This window comes from Vespula pensylvanica, chromosome 1 (assembly GCF_014466175.1).
Source record: "Vespula pensylvanica isolate Volc-1 chromosome 1, ASM1446617v1, whole genome shotgun sequence".
NCBI classification, from domain to species: Eukaryota; Metazoa; Arthropoda; class Insecta; order Hymenoptera; family Vespidae; genus Vespula; species Vespula pensylvanica.
Genome location: NC_057685.1, coordinates 13147026 through 13173320, shown reverse-complemented (window position 1 = coordinate 13173320; position 26295 = coordinate 13147026). Strand labels below are relative to the sequence as shown.

The following is a 26295-nucleotide window of genomic DNA, read 5'->3' as shown; positions in this document are numbered from 1 at the left end:
TGTTTTACACGAAAAATAAAAGAAAAGAGAAAAATAAAGCTTTGATTTCAGTGTTTACTTCCTTCTCTGAGAAGAGTCCTCGATCGAGATGTAATAGATTCGAGAGGATATACTCAACCTGTCATAGGTGTAATCCCTGTAAAACCACCGATTGTGGTCGAGTTTTCGATTGACGAGAGCTTACAGAGAGAAAGAAACAGAGGTAGAGAACAACGATATAGAGAGAGAGTGAGAGAGAGAGAGAGAGAGAGAGAGAGAGAGAGAGAGAGAGAGAGAGAGAGAGAGAGAGTATCGTCTACATCGTGAAAAATTTAACTTTTGAATTTACAATGATTAGAAAATCGAAAATTATTCGAAATATTTCTTCACTGTTATTTCTATCGCATCTGTGATTATTTAATTTTTTCAATGACCGCCATTTTGAAAATCGGAAGTCGAAAGGTAATTAATTATGCATTATCAGTAATTCTAATTTGATTTTTGATGTTAATTTAAAGTCGTCGAAATTGCTTCAAGATTGGCAATCTTTTAAACATTAATTACAAATACACGTGTAAATTTTATAGTATTAAACGACAAATTCTTGTATATTTGCTAATTTTATCTTGAAAACGGGTCAAAGAATTGTGGTGTATATGGAATATTTGGGAAAATTTATTTCAATGGTTAAATAAACAAATAAAATATAAATGAATCTTTCCATTTTAGACGTCGTAGTTGATGCGAAGCGCAAAATTTCATAATAAGATATCCATCGAATTTTGTATTTACATTAATCTTCATTATTAAAATAGGCATATGAAATTTTAAAGAACAACATAGCAGTCGAAAAGTTATAAAAAAAATTTTGTATAACCTTAACCACTCTTATCGAGCAGTGCACAGATCTTCCGGTACTCTATGTGCGTATTAGCTTATTATTTAGTTTTTTTTGAAAAATTTTGAAAAATAAAAAGAACTTATCTTCAAATTTTGACTTTTTATCTTGATATTAAAGCGTGCCAAAGGGCACATACTATTCTATATCTAAATAACATAGAGATTTAACTATAGATATCACTTTTTTAAAGCAAGCAATAAAAATGGGAAAAATTTGACTGTTACACAAAAATCACGTGTAGTCAGGATATTTCTTTTTTTTTTTTTTTTTTTTTTTTTTTTTTTTTTTTTTACTGAATATTCTTTAGTTTACGAAACAATATTTCATATCAGTAAACATCGACGAGTTATAAACTAAAGTCAAACACAATACATATTGCAGGTGATCTCACTGAATCAGTTTCAAACAGTTTCCTGACTCTACTAAAGGATTATGAAAGAATTTTGAATTATATTTGATAAATAAACTACTCCGAATATATGTGACATTTGTACAGGAATGAAATTTTTTCCAATTTTGTTTATCGAAATTCAAATATATTTGTATATATGTATATAATATATAATCACAAATGGAATATTCAAAGGAATAAATTTCTCGTATAAATTTCGAAATGAAGAAAAAGGATATATTCATCAAATTTCATATGACTTTCTTATTGCTAGTACTGAAGTTATTAATGTGAAGTTTAAAAATAAATAATTTTATCATCAAACAATGTAATCGATATGAAGGAAATTTCAAATTTCATATAACTGTTTAACGATATATTACAAGAGAGAAAAATTTTTGCTTTATTAAACATCGAGATTTTTGAGACGCAAATGGAAGTAGTAAATATGAAACTGTTTATTAAATATGCGAAAATCGCTGCTTTCCAATTCGATTTTGATCTCAAAGGAAATAATTTTTCCTTGAATGAAGTAGGTCAGTTTAGCACGTCTACAAAATTAATTCGAGCGACTAAAATGAGAAGCACGATAAGAATCTTCATTTTATTATGATTTTGATCAGTCTCAATCCGAGAAAAAAATTTGATTACTTTAAAAAATAGATGAAGAACAATCTAATCATTCGAAAAAATAAAACGATCGTATAAAGTTATTTTGGAGGATAATAACGTCGAAAAACTAAAAACTATAAAAAAAATTGTTTATATTCTAAGTTGCCTCTTAACGAGGAAACAAACATTATATAATAACATAATCAATTTTTAACTTTCATTATTAATAATTTTAGCTTTAACAGAACCATATAAATATAACTATAGAAGACTTTTTTAATGCTTTTAAACAATCGACGCGCTTTATCGAACGACGTTCGAATTTATTTAATAGTTTAAAATATAAAAGATAAAAATATGAATCGGGAGAATTTTTCAAGTAATTTCAGACATAATTGTTTGTTATACTTCGTCGAGAGACATAGAAAACTATCTGTAGTAGTACCTTTAAATAAACAGGTACGAATTCTACTCTTTGTCGTTTGCAAATTACTTTTAACGTGAGCGTTGACGAGTGATCATTACAAAGTACTTCGCTTGTTACACGAACGTTGACAAGAGATCATTACAAAGTACATTGTCCTTGTAACCATGTACATTTCAATGAAATAATTCGAAGGGAACTGCAGAAACGTATTGTTAGAAAGTGTTACTCTCTGGTGATAAACTAAAAATAGCTTTCATTTATATATATATATATTTATTTATTTATTTATTTATTTACTTGTTTATTTATTTATTTTAAATATATGTTACCATGAAAGGCAAAGTGTAATTCGCAAAAACCACATACAAATGAAACTCGACTGTCACATTGAATATTCCAAACGATATCTGTTAACTTTTCGAAACAAAAAAGAAAAGAGAAAAGAAAAGAAAAGAAAGAAAAAGAAAAGAAAAGTAAAACACTCCTCTGTCACTTAAGATAAAGAAACAAAAGATCTTCGTTACGACAATTATAACGATTTCATGAATAAAACAATAGTCGTCGTATGGTCCTCCCTTTATATATTTTATTATCCAAATGAAAAGTCCAAAACTTTTCTAGTTATGAAAAGTTTTCAATTAGACTTAAGCGCATGCAGTGTTTTATTTTAATACAATGAAGCTGTCCCTCCCCCCTCCATCATCTTTTATATATTAATTTGACATTAAGACGAAACTTGAATATATTATTATAATTTTCTCGCACGAAATAAAGAAATTTATTTACCAGGAATATGCATGTTCGAATCAAACGAACGAATTACGATCATTAAAATCGAACTCGATCGTCCCGAGTGAAACCGTATGAATAATGACAAAGCGAAATGTTTGCTCTTTTATCAGCCAAATGGTATATCGAACGGACAGTTAACCAGCCCTGTGGCGATGCCAGAGTATCAAATGCATTCCCATAGGACGTCCTAGCTGCACTATTCTCTCTCTCTCTCTCTTCCCCTCTCTCTCTCTCTCTCTCTCTCTCTCTCATTTTGCACTACTCTCTTCGTAACCGTTGCAACCAATGCCTGCCGTGATCCTGATCCAAACAGAGCAACTAAGCGCTTTCGACGAAACAACTTTCTAAATTAGAGCGGGTAACACTGGACCAACCTCTAGCCGAACAAGGAAGAATCGGATTAATGAAACGTAGAAGAAACGCCCCTTCCACCAAGCTAACCTGACTAATTCTTGACTAACCCTGTCGCACACGAACCCGTAATTACAATCCTATAATTTGTTTCTTTTTCTTTTATCCCTTCCAAACAGACGTTCTTTTTGTTTCTCCAATAATACCTTATGTAATTCTCTACGTTAAACTTTTCTTCTTTACTATTCTTTCTTCTTAACTTCTTAAATAAGAATTTCGATTGGTATACATAGACATTGGGAACATAGAATTTCGATTTGATTATTCGTCGTCTTTCTCTTTCAATATTTTCGTTCTTTATATTTAATAATATTATTATATAAGGGTTTAGTACGAAGGGCTGAAATTGTTATTATTTTCGAAATTTAGATTGTTAAACGTAAATGCGATAATAAATTTTCTCTAATTACTCGGAGATTCTTCAACTTTCGACAAATTGTTACGATACTTAGCCACTAATGATCTCTCTGAGCTGGTTTACCAACATATTGAAAATCACGTAAAACATTATTATTTCTTGATTAATGTAACACTCGCTATATTATAATTCAGGAGGAATCGAATGGACGAAACGTTTTTTCCCTTAAGCTCGATGTCAAATTCGTTAATTTTGAACGAGCCGATAGGACCGCTTCGCGGTTAACTTCCCGCTCGAATTCAAGCTCATTCAATCACCAACGTTCGATAACTCTATATGAGTTTGATGGATATGTATAAGTATGTGAATATGAGTTTAGCGCTTAATCGAACGGTTGATTTTGTAAAATATTTAAAGTCGACGTAAGGTCAAAGGCAACAGTAAACAAAATTTCCACGTATAATATTTAAAGGACGTCATGATAAATAATTATCTTATTTACGTCCATCTCTTGTTATAGAATCTTTTGTTAACTGTTTTATCTTCTGTAAAAATCTATACGAAGTGTACGAAACAAAAAGAAGAAAAGGGAAAAGAAAGAAAGAAAGAAAAAAAAAAAGATCGCAAGATCGTCAACGTCGTCGTTTGAATAACTCCACTTTTGAAAATCATCCAGTTTTTCTTTCTCAAGAGGATTATGATCTATGATATCTGACTTCTTTTCCCGTCAAACAAATCCAACTTTTCTACGATGTCCTTCATTTATTATACTACTGACTCGTAACACTCAGTCACCATTCGCGACGTTACACTCGTCGCTCATGGCCATCAAAAGTTACTATTATAAAAGAATTCAGAAATGTTCAACGAATTTTTTTTAGCATTTTATTAACCCGTTTGCATTACGAGATTATCGTTGACGTGATATTTCATTTAATTAATTGAACGAATTATTTGTAAGAAAATAATTCTACACGAACTTATCAATTTTCATAATATATGTAGATATTATCTATTTCCGTGAATATAGGAGAACATTAAAATCAGAAATAATTAAATCGGATTTGGCCGAGAACAAATTAGAACGATAATAATAGCAAAAACGTAAAGATTCGAGAAATTTTAAAAGAAAATCAACCGAGAATAAATTAGAATAATAATTATTAGGGCAAATATTTAGATTATAAAGCGGATTAATGTCAATTCGCTCAGTAAAATTTTATCTTCATACGTGTAAGATCATAAGTAATGATCTATGATAGAAACAAATACCTTCAACGAATTAGACGTTTATTGAACTAAAAATTTGACCAAAAATAACTCCATTCATTCGTACGAATTTTATTCGATAATTTGGAAAAAATAAAACATAATAAAAGACAGACATAGAGGATGGAAAGAAAAATCGACAAAGCAAAAAATGAATCATTCGAACAGATTTAGCTATACGTTCGATTAATTCCTATTTTATTCTCTCCATTCGTATTTTTTCGCGAGTACGACTCGCTTACGGCGAATGACGATTCGACTAAAAGAATCATTTTTTATCCTCGATTAAAGACAAACCAGTTATTATATTTTCACGGGCGAAAGATAAAAACGATTTATCTTTTAGTCGTGTCGTTATTCGAGTAACAATTCCATTTATAATAGAGAGCCGATGCTTTCTCGAAAATTTAAAAATTTGAAGCGATAGGACGCAACGTTTTTTACGAAAGGAAGAACGATTTTAATTTTACGATCGATCGAGGAAATTTTAATTTACCTTAAAAGCGTCGTGATTGATCGAGGTAACTCAAATGTCTTATCGGTATCGGGTTATTGGGAAAGTTTGTTGTCCTATCGTCATCTGTCATCTATTTTTTTCTCTTTTCGTTTAAGAATTGCTATCACGATTCTTTTGCAAATAAGTTCGATTATAAACGTCTTTCAATGAGATAAAAAACAAATATTTATCATAAACATATATTAATAAAAACCGGATGAATCAAGAATTATTATGGCGTAATGTATAATACATGCATTATTCCATTCGAGAAGAAAATACAATCGTAAATATGTAATCCAATTTGAACCATTCATCTTTTTCCCTCCAACATTTTTTTTCACTTCAAAACGAAAAATATGGCTTGTTACAGTTGTGTGAATCACCAGACATTTTTTTTCAAATATCTCGCGAATTGATCATTTTTCGACATTGTACTCTAATACTTTTTTTTTTTTACTCTAAATCGCACGAATAACCAATTTATATATATTATATATATATATATATATATATAAATGTAAAATTACACTTAACAAAATACCAATGACCTCGAAATTTCGTAAAAAAATTGACCCAGATAAAAAATTTGTTCTTGTTTAAATACTACAGAAATATTCGATCGTGTTTGACGATCTATAAAGCGATACCGTAAAATTGTTACTTTGAAATATTCTAAATCATAACGAAAGTATTGAAACATTTATCTATATAAATCTATACAGTATATCATTTCTTTGATATGATAATTAACAGCTTTCAAAGCTTTCGAAATTTGCACATCTCATTAAGAAAATAATTTCTATATTAAAAGTTTCAAATATCTAAAGAAATGAATACTTTGAAATCTTGAATAAATCTCGAGATACATCTATATAATATAATAACATAATCTGTCGGAATCAAGAAATCTAAAAAGACATTATTTCAATCAAGAGTTATAAAGAAATGTTACAGAACGCAATTATACCGTTCGAAGGATAAAATAAAACAAAATGATATATTTTTGTTATCAACAAAATAATTATCTTAACCAATGGATTACTTTAAAGTGGAAAACAAAAAAATATATAAAAACGAACGATCGATTTTTGCGAATGATTTAATAACTTAATAAACGAATATAAATATTTAAAAGTAAATACACGAAACATAATCAATATAGAATTATTTTCAAAATTAATCTCAATTTTGGTTGACTTTACTAAAAGACACATTGCGAGTTTAGTTCGCCTAAGAACGTGTAATTTAGAGAGACGTCTCTCTCTCTCTCTCTCTCTCTCTCTCTCTCTCTCTCTCTCTCTTTCCTTAACATTTATACAAACACTCATGAAGTCTTTGCAACAGCTACCTACTTCTCGGAAAGTCATAATGTTACTACGTTGTACGTATTTGCGGTTAATACACGAGCTACGCGTTAATGGCATACGATGGTGATGATGGTAGTGGCTTTCACCTTTAAGTAGACGAAACTTCCCCTCGATGAGACTGAACTTTCAGTGTAGCTACCCCGAGTTTCGATATCGAATACGCCATTCGTCTAAGTGCACGCTCGATTATTCGTCCTTCTTCGACGATATTTCTCTCCCTCTCCTCTCCTCTTTCTCCCTTTCTCTCTTAACTGATAAAGGGCATGATTTATTACTTGACTTAATATCTTGATTTTCAACGTTTACTTCGATTTTTATAAAAGTCAAATACAATTATTATATCATATAAATTAACGGACGGGATGAAATAAGAAGAAAAACCCAAATTTCGATCGAATCGATTACATGTTATTATGATTATGTAAAGAGATATGAACGGGATATGAAAAATATGATAGAAAAATGAAGTATTGTAAAAATATGAATAACGAAGATAATTGATTCGTTTAACCGACGTCTAATTTGGAAATACAATAATTTCGAGAAGATACGGTGTAGATTGAAATATTGAATATGGATATAGGTACAATGTTACCTTGAGGTTCTGATTGGAATGAACCATTAATGATGGTGCATATATATACATATACATATTTGATGGAACGAGTTTAACCTATGTATAGTTATTTTACTCGCAAATGAAATACAACATCGTTGAGCACGTTGCGTTTACATGCTCAGTTGTAAAAACAAAATGGGCTCCATTGAAGGATTATGCAAAATGATAATGAAAAAAGAAGTCGATAAACGAAAAGTATAGCTTCATCGGCTTACGCATTTTACCGATAAAAAAGGTAAGCACTAAGAGAAATAGAGAAAGAGAGAAGATGTTAGTATTTCTCTCCTTTGAGGATAAAAATGCAAATCCGTGCGCGGTTAAAGCGACTCTCAGAGAGTCGTTTATTTAGAGAGCTCGACTTTGCGAGATAGAAAATTCAATTCCGTAACTTTCACCGTCTCTCCCTTCTGCTCCCTTTTCTTCTTTTTCCTCGCGATTTTCAGCACGAATGTTTTGTGAAAACGAGATGTCCGGCACGTACGACGTATCGTCTTATTAAAAAAAAAAAAAAAAAAAAAAGAAAAAAAAAGGAAAGAAAGAAAGAAAAAAAAAACACAAGGAAGAAAGAAAAGAAAGAAAAAGAAAAAAGAAATTATATTCGAGAGTTCTCCATTATCGAAAAATATCGTCACGTGCAAAGAGAAGTTTAGATGAAGATTTACAAAATGTTTTATCGTCGTTAATCGGTTCGATCGTGTCGAAAGGAAAAGAAAAGAAAAAGGGAAAAAAAATTCATGAATCGATGTTTTTCAACGTACGAGTTAAATATGTATAAGTTTTAATATTTTTAAAATGGATGCAACCATTAAATTTTTCAATCGATTATCGTAATGAAGACGGAGTAATCGCATGGTGAAATGTCGACGCGAGTTCGTTACGGTGAAATTCCATGACACATTGAAAACGAAGAATGACATAATACCGTTAATAAAGAGACCGGACATACGGACGATGTACTTTTATCTACATACTTTATTATTACATTATATCTACGTTATCTACTATGAAATAGGTAATATAATACTTTGAATCATGTATCATTAACGAATTCTCTTATTAGACATGATACTTATATATCTAATTGCAAATAAAAGCTAATTCTTTATTCGATTCTTGAATTATTTCACGATTGTAAAGAAATAGATAGATAGATAGATAGATAGATAGATAGATAGATAGATAGAGAGAGAGAGAGAGAGAGAGAGAGAGAGAGAGAGAGAGAGAGAGAGAGAGAGACAGGAATTTCTTTTTTAGCTAGACATAAATTTACTTTTGAATAAGCATTTCTCGTTTCATCTGAATTACGAGAGAAACGAAACTTTCCACGTTATTGTTGGCATCGGCTGAATGCTTTTAACGATTACGAGATAATTGAATTATTTTATCGTAAGCTGAATGATAATAATCGATTCTTCTCGTGCATACGTATACGCAATATGTGCTTGCATATGAAAATATGTAAGTGGGTTATGCACGTCGGTACATTCTTTTCTTCGCTATAGATATTTTTGTTTTGCTTTCTTTCGCCATGAATAAAAGGAGCATGCACGAGCGATGGTTTTGAATTGAAATATGTGAGACAACGATGATCAAAGAGGGAACAAGATTTGTCGATCTCACGTACGGAATTCAAAAAAAATATATTCTCCTGAAAAATTTGATAAAAATTTTGTAGGTATATTTTTCTGATGCATTTCTGACGATGCGAATATATATACATATATATGGAGAGAGAGGGGGAGAGAGAGAGAGAGAGAGAGAGAGAGGAAAGTTCGTGTGTACGTGTACGCATAAAGCGGTTCTCTGTAAAACGATGGATCCGTGAAGAACTCTCGCGAAACAAGAGAATTCAATCTGCAGTTCTTGATTCCTCTGTCGTTGGAAAAAATTTATTTTTCTTTTTAGAGCAGAGCTTCCTTTCGAGCATCTCTTAACGTTAAAAATATATATAGCAATGATTTTTGAATAATTTTTTAAAAATATATTAAGAGAAAGAATTTACGAATGCAGTTTTTTTATACAATTTGACCGATGGTAAATAGGAAAATTTGCATTATTTGGCAATGTACGAGACGAACTTAAGAAATAATTAGATTACATTTAAAAGAAGTAATTTAATGAAATTAATTAAGAAGAATTTAAAAAGGCAAAGTTTTGAGAACTTTGAACTATTCATATTAAAAGATAGTATCGTGCGAATTATAAATAAAGTGAAACATTTACGGTGTATATATTTAACTAATAAATAATCTGTTTTGTCAACGAAGAGATATAAATGCGTTAATAATAAAACGATTATAAGTTCGTAAAAGTTATAACTCTTCTTCTACTAAAAAGTATCATCGTAGAAGGAATTATTTTATTTAACGAAAGTATAAAATTCAAATAGTTCCTATTTAAATGTTATATATTACTTAGCGACGTTGAACACGTGTTCACCAGTACTTATTCGCATTGATAAGCGATTTATTTGCAATAAACGCAGAGTGACCAATCGGCAGAGTTATGATTGTGATTATTGGCGATACATACTGGTAATGTGCCGGATCAAAAATGATTTTAATACGCGTATCAACGCGTTATAACGTGGATGGTATAGCGATCGAACGATACGGCCGGATGGAGAACAGGCATTAATACAGGCAGGTAAATTTGCATGAATTTGAATCAGACTAGAATAAGCAGAGTATGCGTAAGCTCGCGCTATCGTTACTCGAATGCTGTTTTCTTTTCATTTCGTATCGATAATTTGATGTTTCGGGAGTACACCAGCTACATTGAGCCGTGCCAATAGAGAAAAAGAATAATCTCCGAATCGAAAAATAGGCGAGAGATCGAACGAATTGGAAAAAGCGAACGAAACGTCCTGGAAAAACGTCGATTTACACTTGGAAATGTCCGAGACGAGGCTTTATGCTGCTGCTTGCTGGACTAGACGAAAATCCGATATTTCATTTTCACATTTTTACCGCTCCCTTCCCCCTTTTTCTTTCAACCACGAAGGGTATCGCTAACAAAATAGAAAAGTTTACCAACGTCCCTCGTACCTCGAGATAACCACGACGAAAAATATAACGAAGTTGGGGCTTTACGGTAAAAGATTAAATAAAAAGAAAGAGACAGAAACAGAGATGGAAAGAAAGAGAAAGACAGAGAAAGAAACGAAAATACAGTAAGGTAAAAGATTTGAGAAATCAATGATTAAAAATAAAATAAAACGCTGATATCGAAAATCTTGCAAATATTAAAAGTAACAACAAATACTTTTGAATATACGAAATCGTTTCAAGATATATATATATATATATATATATATATATATATATATATATATATATATAAAGTTAATTTATAAGTATAGATTTTTCTCTTTTTATTCTTTTTTATCATTTCATTATCGTTTCATATTATTTTTAGTCTATTTGTATAGAACGAAAATCCTCTTTTTCGAACCGAAGCAATATATAAAATTCGGCGCATTAAAAATGAAATTCTCTCGGATACTCGACTATAACTGCGAATTACCGAAAATTATTAATAATAAAAGAGCGTGGAAATGATGTTATTGCAGAAAATTAAAGCCATCATTGTCGGACAGGTCCCTTCGATGAGCCGCAGCCAGTGAGATAGGTCGAGTAAATTATCACTTTTTGCGAATCTCCGAATAATAAAAGCATCCTCGATGATGGTGGTAGTGCGTCATAACGAGAACAATACCAAGAACGCTTTAATGGGTTCGCACATCGATCCATTGCGCTAGATATTTACGTAGGGTTCGGGTTCTCTCTCTCTCTCTCTCTCTCTCTCTTCACTTCGATAGGAACGCAGGTCAGGTACATGAAACGTAATGCATGCGGCCCGCCGACAAACACGTAAGTATAAAGTTTATTCGAATCTAACTTTCGAATTCCGTTTGGCAGTTCGAAAACGAAATGAAGAAGAGGAGAAGAAGAAAGGAGAGGGTGAATGGAAGGAAAAAGATATAGGGGTGGGGAAAGAGGAGTATCGCGAATAATCGAAATAAATCCAATTTTTATCGGCGCGTTTCGTATATCGAGTGAGAATAAAAGAAGAAAAAAAAAAAAGAAAAAGGAAAAAAGAAAAAAAAATGAGAGCAAAAAGAAATGAAAAAAAGCTGAGAGGAAAATATAATGTATTTCATATAACGAGGGATTAGAATCGTTTGCGTGCGGAATCGAGAGAAATGTTCCACCGATTTCGTGGTGTTTCGGAATCACGAATGTTTTTTTATCTTTTTCCTTCTCGAAATATGCGTTGAATTCATCGAAAAAAAAGCTGTGGGACAAGAGAGAGAGAGGAAGAGAGAGAGAGAGAGAGAGAGAGAGAGAGAGAGAGAAATGGAGAAATAAAGAGAAAAAGAGATCGAACGTATTCTCTTTCGGATTTTCGTGTAAACGCATCCAATACGATATACCTCTTCAACTACGTGCGTGCAATTCGTTACACGCTTTTTCCATTGATATTTTTATAAGCCTCCACGTTCCCTCTGAATGCGAAATAACATGTCCCGCATTTTCAAGCATTCAATATGTTTGATATACCCTTATATACGAATCCGGACCACTTGAGGATCTTATCGAAATGCATAAGATCGTGGATTACGAACGTGATTCATCATTTACGAGTTTAGATTTCTATAAATCGCCTTTTTTAAAAATAATAAATTAATTAACAAATTATTTACCGATATAATTTTATCGTATCCGTTCGTTTATAGAAATATCTTATGCGAAATGATATTTATAAATATTAAATATATCGAAAATTTTTGACATTTAAATTTTGAAGATGAAATGGTGCATCCCCATTGCGCATCGTCATCCCTTTTGTTATTGTATTTCTTATTTATTATTTATTTATAATGATAATAATATAATATAATATAATAATAATAATAATAATAATAAAATTGAGATAATAATAACGATGATAAAGTCAATAACAATTGCAGAAATTATCAGACGTGTATTTTCATTGATTTAGATTTCATTGAAATTTTTAATCGTAATAAAGGAAAGACAATAGAAAATAAAACTGACTGGATAACATCAATTTCTTCGCGTTCGTAACGAATCGGAGGTTTGTTTAAGATTTTTTGAGCTTTCTGATTTATAAAATATTATCCGAAAAATCGTCGTTGAGAATGCATTAACCTCATTTTAAAATTTCAGTGAATTTTCAACGAACATTAGGTTTTGAAATAATAAATTGTTATAAAAAATATTAATTGTATTAAAAAAGAAAACAGGCTCAAAAAATAAATCTTGTCCATGTTCGTTAATAACGATAGCATTTTATAAAAAATATATTTAAGAATAACCTATTATAGTTGTAATACACATTACCTGTTAATTTGATGAATCCTTTTCAATCCATTAATCATGTAAAGAAATGAAACCTTATTTATCAGTTTAATAATGCACGACAAAAAAGAAATTAAACAAAATTAAAATAGAAAAATAAAATGCAAACATTAAGCACTTGTTAATTACTTGTTCTATCATTTTCTTACGATTAAATAAAACTTCTACTTGATCAGCAAAACAGGAATCTACTATATCAATCGAAAAAACAGGAGACACTATTATTGATTTTTGTTATGTCAATAAAACAGGGATCTACTAATACAAAATCGTCGCTCGATCGGTATAATAAGTATCTATTATTACTTATAGATATTTTGGTCCGAAAAATAGATTCCTACTATTATCGATGTAATTGTTCGATTGGTAAATCAAACTATTATTTGCTGTCAAACAAGCATTTTTAAAAGTATCTTTTTGTAAAACGTTTTTAATAATTTTTTACATTTTTTTAAAAAAGATTATTTATTCTTTTGTAAAAATATTGATCTTATATTTTATTAAGGCCGGTAAATAGTTTATTTTATATTACCGATTGAGTGGATATCTGATAAATTTAACCTTCTCCGTATTGCTTCCAAACATTTTTATCCATGACTCTTGACTCTGTAGATATATATATATTTTACTGCAACTTCATTATCGATACTAACAATTCAATTTTATAACAATACGAAATTGCTTAAATTTAATTCTTTTTTAAACGAACATAACTTTGTAACGATTATTGTTTTATTTAAGTATAACCTCGCTATTATATCAGTTATTATTCAGATTGAACAAAATAATATTGTATATTGTAATTTGAACAATACATATAACTATTATAGAAAAATACGAAGGCAATATAAAATATTTTTTATCTTTTGACTAATTCAATAAAAAAAGAATAAAAAATCTCTATAATTTAAACAATGAAATATTCTCATTTCTTTTTTCTCTCGCATCTTTTTATAAACTTTAACAAACTGTTATATTCTTCAGTCTATTTCTGTGTAAAGAATGACAATATGCTAAATTGTTTTACATAAAAATAAAATTATTTATCAAAATCCTACACAAAAGTAGTTTCGTGTAACAATTCTATAATATATAACTGAAAAAGAAATTAATAGAATTCTTACCTGTTATATGAAACAAATATAATGACAAATATATAAATATGAATAAATAATAATTCGATGTTATATATTATATTATATTAAATAATTTCATTCACACAAGTCAAGATACACATACTTATTAACTTTAAATGACATCGATGAAATCGATCACATCAATTTAAGCGTATATTAATCCTTATAATTATATTTGTAGATAGTATGGTTGATAACTGTACGTGATAAAAATTACAAAATAATGAATGAGATCCAACAATTGTATCGAGTGAGTCATTCAAAATTCTTTATGGAAAGTAATCTTTGTAAATATATTATATTTTAAGAATATATATAAACGTGTGTATGTGTGTGTTATATAGGTATATAATAAAATATTTTAATAGAAAAATATTAAATGACTCACTTTAAATAGATACCACGGTATGAACAAGATTTCTACAAAGATATTATAAATATTTATGCGTTACACATTACCAAAAAATAATAAATAAATACCACGTTAATTCTAATGTCACTTGCACAAATTTAAACTGCCAAACGAGTACTATTTAAAAAATATTTGGCAGTCGAATCGTTTATATATATATATATATATATAAATATATATTCCAATTAAATTGATTTGAAGCATTATAAATATAAGAAAGTTAGTTTCCATCGTTTGTTCATAACTGGAGCCATTAGTTCAATAGCACTTAAATACCCCTGTATGTACGAAGTGCTATTATTGTACTAAGCAAATACAGGGCTGAATTTACGAGTCCGCAAATCTGAAAAAGAAATGCTTCGAATATAAACGTTTCTTCCGTAAAAAAGAAAAGAAAGAAAAACAAAAAAAAAAAAAAAAGAAACATTCGATTCCACTTACAGAAGCACCTAACAACAATTCGTATTCTCTGGAATTATTTTTATGTACTTGTATCAGTAATGTCAGAGCTGCAGAAAGGACAAGTCCAAATGCTATTGCATGATAAAATAATTCCTGAAAAATAAGTAAATTTTCTTTTTTTTATTTTCAGCTTCACAGGTGAATACATAGATATTTTTCTTTTTACCGTTTAAATACTCACATATATCGTTTTTGATATTATAGATGCGGTAGAAAGAGAAGCCAAACAGCTTAGCAACAAAATAAATGTTCCTATCATAAACGTTGTTACTATTAAAAGGAAGAATACATCCGTGATTGTACGATAATATCCTGGTCTAAATTGATCGCCGGCAATGCCTACGCATACGATTCCCAAAGCCTAAGAAAGGACGGAAATTAACAACATGTTCTTTAACACAGAATATAATTTTTAATTATTTAAAAGAAAGAAGAATTCAATCCATACGAGTTGTAAAAATTTTAAAATTCCACTCCATGTTTTTATATATCCTGTATTAATAACAATCGCAGTCGAGTTGGTCGTCACAGTTTGCGTTCTAATTATTACGGAATGAGACATGATTGTTTATTATGATGAGACCTTGAAAATAAAAGGAGAAAATATGCGTAATAATTATCAATAATATAAATAAATAACGATTAAAACGTCATCATCGTTTTTACGAGAAAGTTTTTATATCATTTAAATAACGAATGTCAAGGATGAGTAAGTACAAGGGAAACAATGCCTTTTATATTCACCAAACGTATTTCGGTCATGGATTCTTCAAGGTTATCAACATCTCCCTGTGTATATATACACACACAGAATTTATACATATTATATATACTTTTATGTAGAGACAGACATACTATTGTATACTTTCAATAACTTGAAAAACTTAAACTAAAATTAAACGTATTAAATGTAATTCGTTTTTTTTTAGGAATAGTTTAACGTAACTACATAGAATACACTATTACAACTATGATTATTATAAAGTATAAATTTATCTAATTTAAATAAACGAAACCGTTCGTTAAAGTAAATAAAGAAATAAGTAAATAAGATATCGTTAGAATATCTTAATAATATTTAAACAATTTGTTTCACCTTCAGATCGATATTGTTATCGGTTTTTCTTTTTTTTTATATCAGTTTGGAAATCAGTTTTCTAAAAACTCTAATAAAATCTACTGCAAATAATGTTCCATATCTCTTATCAGAATAATACCTCGTAACATTTTCTAAACATGGATAATCGTTTAGCAATTATGACGCATTGGTTTCGCGGAAAATACGAACGTTTCTTCGATCCCACTCGATTATCTCTATAGTTGGCGGGATCAACTTCGTATCGAACTTCGTATAATCTCGTTAAGCGTCAAAAATATAAAATTTCTTAAGAAGATTGAGCGACATCCGCATGGGCGTGTGTAAGTATTAAAACACGTTAGGTTTGCCGTCAGTGGTTATTTTTAAATAGTCAGCATCGAAGAAAGTGGCAAGTTGAACGAATCGTGAATTCATTATATTATTTTTTCGCGAAATAATTTATCGCTCCCATTCAATCTCACTTGACATTGGAAAAAAAAATAAATAAATAAATAATAAAATTTTTATGATATTTGTGAAAAGAAGTTATAATCAGTAAACGGATGTATATATTCACGTCGATAAAAATGAAACTTTTTTTAATAATACATATACACACATATATACACGCAAAGAGAAGCACGCTCGTTTTTTATTACTCGTGAAACAGTCAAAAAAGAACGAGACAAATCAATAAAAAAATAAATAAAAGTCGGAAAAAATATGACAATTGGACTAACCTCAAAGGTAGATGATCGCAAGATGACCGTCTGCGAATGACTGAAGTGCGTACGTCTTCTCAAGCTGTACCACGAACTGATCCATAGGATGACGTCATACATGATATCATACACTCACACACATTTATACAACAAAGGTGTGTATACGTAGACGGTCGAAGAGTTCCCAGAGGTTCTCAAACTTTCGTCTTAACAGAAATACAAAAACGAATTGACGATATATACAAAATTAATTCAACACATTCTTTTTGTTTTCTTTATGTATTTCTGCATTATTTTATTTATCAACCATTCATTTAAAAAATAAATAAAATTTCAAAATTAAGAAAGGAATTGATATATACTAAATGTTTGAATATGACATACACTAAATGTTATTCTTCGAAATTTAACAAATAATAATAATAAGGAGAGAAAATATCATTTCTTGATATGTAAATACATCGTTCGATGGTCCTTTGATTCTTTCCTTTTAGATCGATGAATATAAACGAAATCGAAGGGAAAGAAAAGTGGATGTGGGACCGAGTAACTAAACTTGTCGAATAATTCTGTCCTCTCGTCTCTTTTATCAGTAAGAAAATATTATATATGTAATGTAATATTAAACCACCATTTATATGTTTCACATACAATGTACATACATACTTCGTTTGAATTTGTATTAACTGTAAAAGAAAAACAAAAAAACGATATATTAATCTATTCAAACAAATATATAGTATTTTTAATATATAACATGGGAGATATTAACAAATATCGATAATATTATTATTTGACATTGGTATGCATAATTCTTGTTACGTAGACATTTAATTATCGACATTTGATTAGATTTTCCCAAGGATATCTTAAAATCGATCGTAAAAATAGAAAAAAAAAAAAGAAAAGAAGCTTGAGTGACTTGTTTAATGAATGCAAGATATTCATTAATTACGAATGAAAAGAAAAGAATAAGAGTAACTATAATAAATTTGTTCTGTGCACGAAAACATACCGTTATCTATACATATATATCTATATAATTTTCTATACATATATATATATATATATATATATATATATATGTAAGTATGTGTATATAAATGTGTATATGTGTGCGTTTGTATGCATATACTATAATATATATATATATATATAAATAGTGAAAAATGCTACAACTGGAAAATGATGTTTTTCGCGTTTTGTATAATATCGATGAACAAGAAATATTACAGTAGAAATATAAAGAGAGAGAGAGAGAGAGAGAGAGAGAGAGAGAGAAGAAAAATGTTTTGTATAAAAAACGTGACCATATTGTTCTTCCAGTTTTAACATATAAACCATTCCTGTTGACGATCTATCCAATATGGATTTCGTCTACGACAACACTGCAAATAATCGATGTGTAATTCTTATACAAGATAGTAATAGCATTTAAGCGATTGTAAAAAAAAATATACCATCATCACCTTTTTTGTAAGGTGATACGCAGTTTCTCGGACCTCTGATCGTCGAAGTTGAATTATTATAATGATCGATAAATATCAAAATTGATCGTCTAATCCTTAAGTATGAAATCAGAAAAATTTCATTGAACGTTAAAATATAAGCAGATTTTTCTCAAAAACATGATTATGATTTTATAATTCATGTAGCTTGTTAATATTATTATTATTATTATAATTATAATTATAATTATTATTATTATTATTATTATTGATTATTATTATTATTGTTATTATTATTATGATTATTATTACTATTATTATTATTTTTGTTATTATTAATGTTGTTGGAGATAATATAATCCATATATATTAAATTGTAGTCACGTTTGATATTAATATATTCGGTATCGAACACTGGACGGTTGAAAAAGGGATCCCTCGACGATCGCAGGTGCAAAAGGAAAAGCAATAATGTGTTTTTTTTTTTCTTTTTTCTTTTTTCTTTTTTTCTTTTCTTTTTCAATCTTTTAAAAGGCACGTGTATAGATAGAAAAGTCTTTCTTTTAAGCTACACAAACGATCGGTGGAGAGACGAGTGGGTCTTACAGGACTAGTTTTGACCCTTTCCTTCTTCTCAGCTGTAGATTCCTGCTGAGTACGAACGATCCTGGACAGTGCAGTGCTTCTTTTTTTTCCGTTTTTGGACGAACGTTTAGAAATTTACGAGCCCGACTTTATAGTATAGCACTGTCGCTGTACATGCTCTTCAGGTACCTGGCTTGTCTTCTTTGAATATTGTTCTTCCTTCTCATTGCGTATTACTGCTTTTCCATTCTATATAAAGGAAATAAGCACCCGCGGCATATGCCAGAGTATTTAGAATACCGAATACCTGAAAAAAAAAATCAATACAAACAATATTTAAACAATGTTTTTGACACGTTCATAAAAACATTAAAACATTAGAACTACCAACATATTTTTATCGCATCTATCAAACGGATACTTAAAAGAAAAATTTTATTTGTTATTAATTTTAATTAATTTAATTTTGTAATGATTGTTTTTGATAATTGTAAAAGAAGAAATGTAATATCTAAATTTGGTAGTTCTGGTATTAATGACTTTAGTCGTTTTAATATCGATAATATTATAAATACAGGATGATTATAAAGTCTTTATACATTTTCTACATAAGCAAGCTTTATTATACAATATACAATATTATTGAAATGTTTCTTATAATAGGGCACAAACTCTATACATTTCAATCTGACGAAATTTGCAAGTTTAAGCACCCATGTTGCAATAATTTTTGGAGTAACAATTAGAATGGGATTATGGATATTGTTGTTTTCCAACAGAATAGAACATCATCCCATTTTTTCATAATTGTTCGGGATTATTTGAACGAAGTATTTTTTTTTCTCGTTAATGAATTAACCTTGTCTCATTTGAGATTCATGCTCATCAGACCTGACTCTCCTAGACTTTTTTATCTAGGGATTTATCAAGTCTTAAAACGTATTCAAGTTTAAAAGTATAAGGTGAGGTTTAACAGCATACATCAATTAAAACAACGAATAATAATAGCTGCTGCTGCAATTACGTCAGTTTATGTATCTCTCAAGAGAGAGTGTTTCGAGCTACGAAAAAACTTTGAGTATTGTGCAACTTACAAATTATTACATTGAAATGCATTGAATTTGTATTCTATTATAAAATATATTTCAATAATATTATATATCGTATAACAAAACTTGTTTATGTAGAAAAAGTATAATGACTATCATCCTGTGTATTTAATACATATACATATACATATACATATATATATATTTATATGTTTATATATACATACACCACCAGCAATATTCGAAGCAATACTTGGAGCACCAGATACCGAACTCCAAAGGGAAAGCTGAGCGATAAAAGCGATCATGTAAAGTACCGCTTCCACCGAGGTATTTAACAGCTCCTAGAAAATTAATATATTTTAGAATATATAAAAACAAAAAAAATGTTTTTGTAATATCAAAAGAAACCGAATCATTAAAGTTTTCAATAGAAATCTTTTATTTCTTAACATTTGATAATGCTTACCGTTAATATCCAATTGATGGGAATCTTAAGTGCTTCTCGTATCGAGAGAAGATAAACAAAACACCATAAAAGTGTGGCAATAAAAGATGTTGTTGCAACGAATAGGAACCAATGGGATGCACCCACCAATGCCGGCGAAACACATGCCATACATATTATTCCAAGACCCTGAAAATATAATACTTTGTTAGATGATTTAGAAATGTTATATCTTTATACCGAATTATGAATAATTTTTAAATAAAATAATCTCATTTAATTATTGAAAAATTTTTTAAATAAATAAATAAACTAAATGAAGGTAAATCATTAAAAAGCTTTCGTTAATATTAGCATTTTTACCAATTCGTTTTTATTTAATTAAATTTGTTCAAGTTTTTCAGCTAATATTTTTCGAACTTCGTCTCTGATATTGCAATACTGTTGCATATATTTTTCGATATTCGTTTCGAGTTCTTCTTCTACTTCATTTACTTTTTCGTCAAGGATTTTGGTTGTTGGTTTTGGTTGTTGAAAAGAATTTGTTAATTCAGGAATTTGACGGGCTACGATATCTTCGTAAAATTTGTTACGAAGATTAACTTCCTTTTCAATCTTCTGCGATTTCAAACGTTTTTCTTCTTGTAAACGAACCAACGGCAATTTTCGTCTTTCCAATTCTTCAGGAACAAAACCTTTTTTATTCAAGAGAACACTTCTCATTCGTTTTTGTTCCTTCAATTTCCAAATGGTTTCTTTCGATTTTGGTGCGTCCCGTGCCTTTTTTTCGGCTTTTAATTTTAATCTTCGTTCGTGTTCTCTTTGAAGATTTTCCTTAGCTTCCTTTAATTTTCTCTTTCGTTCCTGATCCTCTTTCTCCGATCTTCTCGCTATCACAGTCGGATCGTTCCTAAGAAACTCGCTTTGCCAACTTGAGAAGAGCTTCTTTCTTTTAACTTCTCTCGACACGTATTCCTCGAACCAATCCATTCTTTCATCATCGTCTAAATACTTAGCTGGTTCTTTAAACACACGAAAGATACCTCTATGATCACCGATACCAATCAGGCCAGGTGATTCCTTTGTTTCCTTCCAAAAAGATAATACGGTTAATGGTCCGTCCGAAATATTCCTGATAAAAACAGGTTCTCCAGTTTTTCCTTTGATATCCCACATTTCTAATTCACCATCGTATCTACCCATTAAAAAAACACCAGGTTGAGAGCTCCAACAACAAGCAGTATAAATAACCTTGGATTTTCTCCAGAAGATCGGTGATTCCAAATAATTTTCATTCCATATAGCAAAGACGTGTCCACCCATCGTTAGAATAACGTCCAACAGACGATGACATCGAACGATTTCAATAACGGGACCATCGTGAGCAAAGGAACGATCGAGGAAGTTACACTCCTCAGAGCTTGACGGCTCGACATCGAACATCTGGTCTTTCCAGGTGCAACGCACCAATTCCCCTTCCCCGGTACCTAACCATAATCTCCTAGTATACTCTTCTTCCTTCCTATCGGACTCGTTGACCTTTCGATGAGCATTGTTACACTCTTCCTGTAAGCTTTCCGATGAAATGGAGACGCAGAGAAGCGTAAAATTTCGAGAATTGTTAGGTATTGGTACGGACAATCGGTATGTTACTTTGAAGAAATCGTTGGACGAACTCAAAGATAAATCAAGGGTCCAAATGACGATGATACCACCCACCGAAATTGTCATAAATTGACAACTGCTAACGTCATCTATAGATCTCATCAATTTTCCATTTGGCTTTATTTGAAATCTGGCCGGTATCCATCTGATTTTTCGAATTGGCAACCGATGAGAAGAATCTTTTTTCGATGTTGCTGTCACGTTTACAATAGGTATATCTTGTTGATCAAGTAATACTTTGGATTTGCTATTATTACTCATAGTACTACCAGAGTTTATTATTTCAGGTGGTATATTCCAAACAACTAGCTGACCACTTTCACAACCTGCAATAACTATGTTTTCTCGTGAAGGACAGAAGGAAATGCAATGAACATTCTCGTTGGATCGTAAATACGATTGTGGTCTAAGAGCATCGGACAATGACCAAAGTAACGCACCTGGATTGGAATTCGAAGTATGAATTATGTTAGATGATCCAATATAAGAAACAACTACAAAATCCATTATCTTCGGATGCCAAGAAATGTCGGATATATTGTTACCCTTAATGACCTTGAAATCTATAAAAAATTGATATTCGCCACGAATTGGTATTTCGATGGATTTGATGATTTTTGGTTCATCTTTACGCAAACTTTTGATATCATCTACATAAACGTTTACAACAGCGTTGTATTTGATCTCGTCGATCATTCGTTGCGAATGTTCTTCCAAAAATACTTCAATGGGTTCCTTTTCTCTGCTAATTTCTGTTTCAATCTCTTTCTCCTTCCTTTCTTCTAATTCCTCTTTACTATCGGTACTTTGTTCAGTCTCGTCGCAAGATTTCTCAACGTTTTCAAAATCTTTTAGATCGAGTAATTTATCCTTTAAAATGTCCTCGTATACATACTGAGTACAAGCATTTTTAGGATTTCTGGGTTGCGTTTGAACATAGTTATCTCGAGGTAGAAAATGTGTCTGAGTCACACGAGAAACTAAAAGCTTATCGACGTTATCGAACGTTTCATTGATATCAGGTATCAAATCGATGTAACTGTCTCTGCATCCTCCAGAATCCCTATCAGAAAGTTGACGATCTAAGCCTAACAAAGTCGTTGGAAGATTGATCTCTATCTCGTACAATTCTCTTGTGTTTTTAGCTGAACTTTCCAGGTCATCCTCGCTACCTAACGATTTCCAAAATTTTGGAATCTTTTCTCTCTGTTCACGAATATTATTTAGAATAGCTTTCGAAATGTTTTTATTTCTTTGAAAAATAGCATCTCTTGCCTCTTCCGTAAGACAGATCACAAATTTATCAGAACTGAGTTCAATCGAATTGTAACCAAATAAAAAACATGTACCATTGTAAGCAGAAATTTGTTCTTTGTAAGCTTCCAAACAAGATCCTATTTCATTGGAAAGCTTCAGTACGTCGTCTCGAGGAACGTATACCCATGGGTATTCCAAAAAAACATATTCGCCGACCGTACAGCACAGTTTTCTTTGAGTTTCGGGATCGAGACACACGCGTTCCACATCTTTGATATTTTCGTCGAGCAACGTCCACCCAGTCGGATACTTAACCCGTTTTCTTAACATCGTTTTCGTTTATGCGACTACGTGCTACTGGTAAGACCAAACAAACCAACAACTGTTTCTCAGTTGCTTTCTGTGTGACTATCGATCAAACATCGTTTAAATTTATTCTCTACAGAGTATAACGTTCTACTATTATGAAACTCAAACATATCAAATTTCGTACGCTTCTTTTAAAAAATTCTTGTTTTTTAATAAAAATTAATAATTAAGAAGTAAACGAATTAAATAGATTTTTTAATTTGGAGACTTGTTCAAAACGAATTCTTTATTTTATTCGTGGAATGTACCAGGTGTTCAAGTATAAACATCCTTATAGAGTATCGATGAATAATGAATAAATCATTTTAAATAAAAATGAAAAAATATTCAATTCATTAAGATGAAAACATAAGTTGTATTTTTTAAATATTCTCGACGATTTATTAAAATAAAATTATTGAAGATTGAAAGATAAGTGATTTGTCATATTTACACGTATATAGCTAAGATAGGAACGTGGAACAGTGAACGGGTACGAAAGCACGAAGGATCGAAACGTTGAAACTGTAGACCAAAGGAAGAATTTCACTTTCACCGCTTGAAAACGTCGTCGACCCTGATAAACACCCAGTCTAGAATTCTATCTCTATCTATTCATATATATATATATATATATATATATATATATATATATATATATATATATATATATATATATATACGTATGTATGTACGTATATATTTATTAAAATACATGAAATACAATTTAATGATTATAAAATTGTATGTTATATTAACTAGGTAATTACATCCTTGTTAATCTTAGACAATCATCAAAAAGATACAATCAATTGATTTTTTTTATTTTTTCAAGCACATCAAACGAATACCATCAAATTATCATGTAATCCCTAAAACTAGTAGTATTTGAAATTGATATTTTACATGATCAAAACTTTATGTTCGTATTATATATATATATATATATATTTTATATATATGGAGATACGATTCTTACTAGTGATCGATGTCAATGATAGTAAAGAAGTTCACTGAAAAATAGAAACACAAGTGTTCTCACCTCTTCAGATAGCTATCGTGTTATCAATCAAAATAAAATTAAGATCAGAATCAATTCTGAATAAATCCAAATTTGTTAATTTCCGGTGCAATTAATTATTTCTTTATAAATTTGTCGTATTTTGATAACGTATATATCTGATAATATACATATTTGATAGAAATATTATGATACCATGATATTTGATACATATACTTTGATAACATATTATATTTAATAAAATAAAAACTGGGAAGATAATATTGTGTGTGCGTGTGTGCGTATATCCTATAGAATATTAAATTCATTTTATTACATACTATTCACATAGCACCATTAATCGTAATAATATTAACATACAAGTATCTACATCCTAATCTCGTCCACTTAAGCTTACGTTCATGGAATTGATTAAGCACAAGCTGGAATGTTAGAAATTGAATAATTCTCTTTCCAATACGGTCATCACGGATATCATGAAATCTGTAAAAACTTATAAAATCTTATAGAACTTTTATACTTTACTTTTTATACTTATATTTCTTTTTTTTTTTTTTTTCTTTTCGGATCACACTTTTTTATTTTTATATCTGAAATCGGTGACTTTAGAATTCGATCACGCACAGCAACGCGTTTTAACCGAGCGGACGTCGAACCGGTTTTATCGAGGTGACTTCGAACGTGCATTCGATTTGATAGAAAAGTATTACAGTCCTGTCAGCGATCAAATATTTCTAATGTAAAAACTTATATATATATATATATATATATATATATACATATATATATATATATAAGAAAATATCTACATAGTATTATTTGTAAATTTATATAAATTGTATATACTTTCTAAAACGATCAAAGGCGATAATTATGTATTATATACTTGCATGACTACAAAAAGAAAAAGAATTGTTACTAAACTATGGGTAGACCGCGAAATGAGATAATACTTGGCTACACACATCGCGTCGGTCGCATAAGAAATTTTAACGACCTAAATGCATACGGTCGCTCGCAAGTTATCACGATATTTTAACATAATTCAAAATACAATTTTCACGCATCCTACGTTTTTTACTTTATGTTCGTTGTAAAGACAAAACTGAATGACGAGTGAATAACAAATAGAAACGACAAAAAAACGATAACCTTTTTATCCAAAGATCACGAATTGCGTGTATGAAGTAAAGTTTATGTGATAAATAATGATAGCATAAATATGTCTACTAATTTGGTTTGATTATTATTTTATTTCGATAAACTGTCGTCTGTAATCTAAATTTGTATGTGGTTATCCAAGAAATATGAATACATAATTATAAATATCGTTTATTTCATTTCATATCGTTTATTTTATTTCGAAATTTAGTATCTTCGTCGTATTTTTTTTTTAAATTTATGAATGATCATAGTTCAATGACCTAATTTAAAAACGAAAATATTCTATTTAAAACGCATTCTTCATTCGTCAAAGACGGAAAATAATAATAACAATAATCATAGTAAATCATAGTAAAAGAAAATAAATAAAACAGGTTACAAGGAGGAAGTCGTCTCCCATGTTGGTATCACAATTTTGTTCTACCTCATTAATACAGTGTCTTACTATGGCATGAGCAGTGACATCAGGGATTCAAACGAGCGGAGCGTAT

General features: G+C 30.0%; 2 protein-coding genes and 1 long non-coding RNA gene across 3 annotated transcripts; all 3 read right to left on the bottom strand.

Annotated features, from left to right (window-relative positions):
- Positions 1-14186: 14186 nt before the first annotated feature.
- LOC122630408 lies at positions 14187-17025 on the bottom strand. The gene is made up of 5 exons (XM_043814879.1): positions 16838-17025; positions 15468-15602; positions 15201-15380; positions 14999-15112; positions 14187-14900 (listed from the first exon to the last, which is right to left on the bottom strand). Exons 2-5 carry the CDS (start codon positions 15579-15581, stop codon positions 14826-14828), a joined length of 483 nt encoding a protein of 160 aa, XP_043670814.1. The 5' UTR covers positions 15582-15602; positions 16838-17025; the 3' UTR covers positions 14187-14825.
- Positions 17026-17087: 62 nt separating this feature from the next.
- On the bottom strand, positions 17088-18521 carry LOC122630424. Its single transcript, XR_006327482.1, has 2 exons — positions 18289-18521; positions 17088-17505 (listed from the first exon to the last, which is right to left on the bottom strand). It is a non-coding gene; the product is annotated as an uncharacterized LOC122630424 (long non-coding RNA).
- A 1906-nt stretch (positions 18522-20427) lies between these two features.
- Positions 20428-24252, bottom strand: LOC122630281 (dynein axonemal intermediate chain 3-like). The gene is made up of 2 exons (XM_043814627.1): positions 20713-24252; positions 20428-20538 (listed from the first exon to the last, which is right to left on the bottom strand). Exon 1 carries the CDS (start codon positions 23599-23601, stop codon positions 20731-20733), a length of 2871 nt encoding a protein of 956 aa, XP_043670562.1. The 5' UTR covers positions 23602-24252; the 3' UTR covers positions 20428-20538; positions 20713-20730.
- Between the last annotated feature and the right edge of the window lie 2043 nt (positions 24253-26295).